The sequence below is a fragment of the Oryzias melastigma genome, linkage group LG20 (assembly GCF_002922805.2).
Source record: "Oryzias melastigma strain HK-1 linkage group LG20, ASM292280v2, whole genome shotgun sequence".
Classification (NCBI taxonomy): Eukaryota; Metazoa; Chordata; class Actinopteri; order Beloniformes; family Adrianichthyidae; genus Oryzias; species Oryzias melastigma.
In genome coordinates this window covers 6,667,289-6,673,852 of record NC_050531.1, presented here as the reverse complement: position 1 = coordinate 6,673,852, position 6,564 = coordinate 6,667,289, and the positions used below count along the sequence as shown (strand labels likewise).

Sequence of the window (6,564 nt, the reverse complement as noted above, 5' to 3'; positions counted from 1 at the left end):
CTTTTAAAAGAATTTGATAGATTTGAAGTTATTAAGGAGATTGGCCAAATGATAAACTGATGCCCTTTAAATCATCAGATTTCAGAAAGCTCCTTGATTTTCTTTTCTGTGCTGAATAGTCCAGTCCACCGGGACACACAGAACCCAGAGAAGGTTCTGAAACAGACCCGAGACTTGAGTAAAGCTCTGATGAATCTGATATACAACAAGTCAAACCCTGTAAGCCGACAGCTTCACGACTAGACAAAATGATAATGTAATAATAAGATTATTGACGGATATCAGCGATGCAGAGACTCAGATCCTGCATTTAAATTGAACCAAAGCCAGTGTAAAACCACAGAATTTGACCGTAATCATCAGAGTGGACATCGACTGTCAAAATACTGGATCCACTTGAAGTTCATAATTGAATTTGCAATTTGACATGATTTTATTAAACTGTAATCCTCCTTTTTCCGTGGTTATGCAAACCAATTCCAGGAAATTGAAACCAAACTATGTACTAAAATGGTGAGTTCTCATATTTAAAATGTTTTTTCCTTAAAAAATAAAGAAAAATCAATTTTTAAAGTTAGTAAAAACACATGAAAAACTGATGCAGATTTCAGAATAATGACAATATGACCCAAGAGTTCGCATTCGACAACAAAAATGGCTAAAATGTCTTTTTTTCTTCCGGAATTTTGCCTCCTCTCCTTACATGTACTCTACTACCCTCTTCCAGAGTCTTCATTCATTTCTCTGCACCAGAAGCCTCTGATGTCTGAGTTAAAAATAGCCTCACTCTGCGCCTGATTAGAATTACCCAACCATCACATACATACAAAGGAGAGTCGCACCGCTCCTTCCTGAGCCCGACTTATGGATAAAAACATCAAAAAATGATGATGCTGTGAAGGAGCTAACAAAAACTTGTTGCACACTCTAATAATGAGCCGGTTTATTATGTGTTTTGTTGTCTGTAATATCTTCAAATGCTGCTCAAGGTTGATGCACAGCAGCACCTTCACAGCTCCACCCCCCCCGTCCCAAGAGTCCCGTTGGGCTTTAAAAAATGCCGTCTGGCACACCTGGACCGCTATTATTATTCCATCATGTCACAGTTAAAGACGAGGTGCAACAGGAGCGCCGCTCCACAGAGTCAGATGGAGGTTATGTGGAGCTCTGCCCAGAATCTGACAGCAAGGAATGATCGCCGCATCTAAATTGCATGGTAATACACAACTGTGAACATTATGTATGGATGGCGGAAGCGCGGGGTGAATGCATAAAAGGCGAGAGCCATGCACAGAAAAGCACACACTGAGTCCGGTGAGGTAAACACACTCAGAAATGCCCTTACACAGGCGTCGGAGCTCTTGACTCGACCTCCTTTGGCTCGTTTCAGCAAGCGGATCCAGGTGGCCTTCATCAGCCACACTGGTCATTCAGTGTCCTGAGCCACTGTCCCCCCTACCCTGACGACCGCGGCTGAGCGGCGGCACCGCTGTGGCCACCTTTGGACCAGTGCTGCAGGTACATTCAACACAGCTGCTTCCTCTTACAACTTGGCTGTAAAGTCTACATTCATCGCTGGGTAAATAAATAGCTTTGGAGGAGTCTGAGCTCCTTGTGCTGCTGCAGCTCCCCCTGACTCCGTCTGCTGAGCCAAAGCTCCCCCGACTGCAGCTGCTGCTTTTGCCAAAGATGGGGAATCCTCCGGAGCTCTCTGCCCTGCGCATAATCTCAGCAGCTCTCTCTTTTGATCGGCGGAGTGCTCAGTCTGCCGCTGCAGGTGCTGAGGCTGACTCCCGGTCGGTCAGGTGATGCTCCTCATCCTCCCCGTCAGGCTTCGTAGTCCGCTCCTGCAGCCGATTCTCCCTGATTGTCTGCGAGCGGCATGTGAGGGTTTATCTGGCGGCGTGTGACGGACTCTCCTCTCGTTTTCTCACTGTGTGTCGGTGTTTTCACACACGAGACCTGCTGAGCTCCTCCGCCGCTTCTGCCTCCCCGTCTCTCTTCAATCCACGTCTCCTCCTCCTCCTCTGTACCTCCCCTTTTCTTTTTCTTTTTTTTATTTGAGTTACCCCTCACAGCCAGTCCATCTGCTCATTTTTGTCTCTGCAGCAATCATTTCTGGACGTGCACGTGCCGAGAATACTGTTCACTGTCCCGGCTTTTTTATCCATCTACAGCAATAATACATACAAAACATGCAGAATCAGCAGTTAAAGCACAGATATAAATCCTAAGTATTAGCTTATATGGACAACATTTTGATATATTCAAAAAATACACATTAGAAGTGAAAAGTAAGAAAACGATAATAAAAAAGCTGAAGTATCATATATTTGTAATTTGTTTTCCACTCACTTAGTAGGATCAAATGACAAATGTCTTTTGTCTTTTCTTTTGTTTATCAGGTTTTACTAAATAAGGCGAAAGGAACAAAACATTTATTATATTAAATTTAATAATATTCTTAAAAATTACAATTTTTTGCCCTTTCCTCTTCTTTTATGTCCCTTTTTTCATTCGTGACTTTTAATATCTCCATTTAGAGTTCCTTTTATTCTATTTTGTTTTTCTTGCTGCACAAAGTTTTTTTATTTTAGTTCTTTAACTTACATTGTCAAAACTTTGCGTGAAAAGATTTTTCCTTTTTTTCTTTTCTTTTATTGCATCAACATTGTAATAAAAATAATTATTTTCACCGTTACTCGGATGACTATGCTTCATCTAGAATTTTAATTCTTGAAAATATTATGTTTTTTGTAAATACATTTTTATCTTTTGATGTTTTTATGGTTTTACTATTATTATTTTTTATTTTATCGTTTTTATTTAGATGTGCTATTATCAATATAAATGCCAGCAGCTGGTCGCTTTTTAATTTCCTTCAAGATTAATACATATTCTATTCTTCTTTTTTTCTATTTTTATTTATTTATTTATTTTTAAGTCTCTTAAAGAGTTTTTTTGCTAACTTACTGTTGGCGGAATAGTCCATTCCGAGGGGACGGGGGAGGACCAAACACTTTCACATGAGCAGACTTTTATGATTTTTTTTTATTTTTATGATCTAAATACTAAAGAGGCACATAAATTATAATAGACATTTTTTGTTCAGTTTGGGGCCCCCTACACCTTGGGGTCCCCAGGCAATCGCCTATCCGCCTCTATCTAAATACTTAAGGTGGTATGCTGCACATCCTCATCCCCTTTTTTATTGTTTTAGGTTCAAATGATATTTTGCTGAACAAAACACAGCGTCAGATGTCAAAATACTGTCTAGAATAGATGTTAAGAAGAAAGATTTAATCGATTAAGTCTCAAAAAGACGCAACAGAATGAAGTCCAAGTTCTATCTAAAGTAGATGAATACTCCAAAGTGGGGAGTAACAAATACTAAACACCCAATAATATCTAAAAATCTATAGAGGATTTGGGTTCTCTGATGGGTCACAGATGCTCCACACACATAGTGGTGAAGACTTTGACAAATTCTCAGAGACAGAAAAAGCTGCAGGCTGTCTGACAGCGCTGACCCGCACACAGACAGTGTTGTGTCATTCCCACAAAACCCACAAACGTAATCTCACATCGGTATGAAGCCAATATTAAAAAATGTAAAAAAACAAAAATCCTTCTTCGTCTTCCTCAGCTTTTCCCAGCTCAGAAATCTGCTTAAATGTCGCTGAAATTAATTTCCTGTTCAAAGAAACCACCAAACCTTATCAAATTTGATTCTTGGAAACCTTGACCATCTTGCAGTCACAAGGAACTCCTCCCGCTAACCACTTTAATGTTACATGACCTGCTACATCAATTACGTAACACTCGGAAAAAAGATTGAAATCAGCAAACGCAGCGCTGACTGAACGTCTCATGGGAGAGCCGTATCGGTCTTTGCGTCCCGGTGCGGCGGCGGCCACAAGAACACGCCTGCAGTCCTCTGTTGTTCTGATGGACGACGTCTGAGTGAAATGAAACGAGGAGGTGAAGTTGAGTCACTTAAATGTTTGTCTTTAGCTGACTGTTAACACGACTTCAAGCTCTTTGATCAGCAGTTATCATTCTTACATAATCTGTGCAGGAAAACCCAGTTAGGACGACTGAGATGACAAAAGTAGAACTTGTTCTCGTCTGCTGTGTAAATGGAGGGATCTGACCCAAACTGGATTCTGAAAACAGGGATTTATAGTTGACGAGTGTCAGGAATCAAACTTTATGAAGCACTTTGAGCTGCTGGTTCTAATCCTGTTGGTTCATTCAGACCAGAATAGTTCAGCTGGCCAGTTTACAGACTGAATCAACACATTCTCACTCACAACTCGTCACGTATTAACGATTGGTTACAAAGGTCTGAAAACCTTAAGACACGGTACTGAACGCTGACTGGTTCCAGTCACCCTAACCGGGCCCAGACGCAAACGTTGAACGTTATTTAATGTTTAACTTGATTTATTCTGGAATAATAATGCTGCCTTTTTATTATAACTATTTTAAAAAGTTTCAGATTAAAGTTAAAAAAAAAATGTCATTTTGGACTATTTTCTCTTTTACTGAGATGTTTTAGACTATTTTGGAGTTTAGTTAATATTTCAGCTACATGCTAGCTGTTTTGGCTAATTTATGCTTTTTCACTTTTTAAGACTTTTTTCAAGTTAAGCTATTTTTTCATCTACATGCTAGCTGTTTTGGCTAATTTATGCTTTTATAAATTTTTTTGACTTTTTTTTTCAAGTTTAGCTATTTTTTCAGCTACATGCTAGCTGTTTTGGCTAATTTATGTTTTTTCACTTTTTTTAGACTTTTTCAAGTTTTGCTATTTTTTCAGCTACATGCTAGCTGTTTTGGCTAATTTATGCTTTTTCACTTTTTAAGACTTTTTTCAAGTTTAGCTATTTTTTAGCTACATGCTAGCTGTTTTGGCTAACCCTTTTTTCCATTTTTAGGCTAATTTGGCATTTGGCTAATATTTTAAGTGGCTATCGGCTTCAGCGTTTTCCGCTATCAATTTCAGCATTTTTAGCTAGTAATTTCAGCATCTTCAGCGGCCAAATTCAGCTTGCAGCATTCACACTAGCATTATCCCAGTTAATACTATATATCTAGTTCATAATATGTTCAAAATTACGGTTTTGAAGTTTAAAATTTTAGTTTTAGTGTGTTCAACAAACTGTTTATCCTGTACCTCTACTCTAAAAGAACTGAGACTGGTTATTTGGCTTCGCACTCTCCGGGGGCTTTGAGGGTCCGAACAGTGGGGTGAACCCCGGAGGAAGAGCAGCTTTCGGACCTGGAAAAGATCTCCCCTTGAGTCATCCGACCACGGTCGGAGAACAAAGCAAGAAAGGTTCAACAACTACATTCAAGAAAGAGTTACAAAATACGCAGATTTCCTTCATTTAGCGCCAATCATTTCTGATCAGCATCCCGTCGAAGTGAAAGAACTGTCAGGACATCGTTTCCCACAATGCATTATTTTGTAGACTACAGCACCAGATTTCCAGCTGCACCCGGCTGAGTAGGCGCCTCATTCTCACGATAATTTCATGACAATTGACATGTGACGTCAGAGCCAAAACTACCCAACATGCAACGCAATCCAGGAGATCTGCGCAACGCTGCGTATGCCTGCATAATCTCGAACACACCTTTTGTCTGGGTGAATCCTTTGGTCATAGAGTGAAAAAGGTTCTATATGACTGTTTTATATCAAAGTATGAAAAATGAATTGAATATGTATTTCTTTTGTAAGTGACCATGGTATAAGTGGGATAACGCCCTTTGAAGTGTGCTTCTTTAGAAATTAACGCACTTTGTGGTTCAGGCTTCCATTACATGCGTTAATTTGTGATAATGCACACTTCGTCACGCATTATCACTTACAAAATCAACATCAGCACCTCCTCAATATTACGTTTTTGGCCCATTTCTCTACATTTTTTCCAAGTTAAGGTTACAGCTTAGATACTGAGGTTCATGTTTTCCACACAAGCTGCTTGAGAACTCCCGCCGTACAGTGAAAAGGTTCCTGTTCAGATCTCCTGCTGGGACCTTCATGTGTTTGCCCGTTCTTCTACACGCTTCATCAGTTAATTGGTCGCTCTGAATTGTCTCCTAGGTGTGCATGTGATTGTGTGGCCCTAACCTGTTCAGGGTGTAGCCCGTCTTCAACAGCTGGGTTGAGTTAGTGGATTTAGTGGCTTCTAGCCATTGACTGTACATCGAGAACTGGACTGAACAGATGTTATGCCACCCGTAGATATTTAGCGGATTCAGTTCACACCCCTTTCATCTGAAGCAACACATTTCTTTAAGTTTATAATTTGAATAACTTATGATGAAGAAAAAAATATGATTAGTAAGATATTTTTTTTCAACTTTATATTTTTCAGTTTTCATCCATAAGCACACATGAGGCAAGAAGATGTTTTAAAAAAAGGAAGAACGGTTATTCTGACAAATAGAATGATTGAATAATAACCTTTTATTTCTCAATAGAACTCTATGGGATTTTTGCTTCTTGGAGCCAGCAGGCACTTCCTATTTGAAAGACAATGATGGGGGAGGAGT

General features: G+C 39.6%; 1 protein-coding gene across 8 annotated transcripts in view; it reads right to left on the bottom strand.

The window, feature by feature from the left end:
- The window catches only part of cacnb2a (calcium channel, voltage-dependent, beta 2a), a 73,152-nt gene that overhangs the window by 29,953 nt on the left and 36,635 nt on the right, over window positions 1-6,564 (bottom strand). The window contains exon 1 of one of the 8 annotated variants that reach the window (XM_024279855.2): window positions 1,346-2,391. The exons of 5 other annotated variants lie outside the window; for them this stretch is intronic. In XM_024279855.2, the coding sequence (XP_024135623.1) occupies window positions 1,346-1,414 (69 nt within the window). In that variant the 5' untranslated portion in view covers window positions 1,415-2,391. Of the gene's footprint in view, window positions 1-1,345; window positions 2,392-6,564 lie in introns of those variants that run through there. 2 more of the 8 variants (XM_024279852.2, XM_024279859.2) reach the window with 2 other exon arrangements.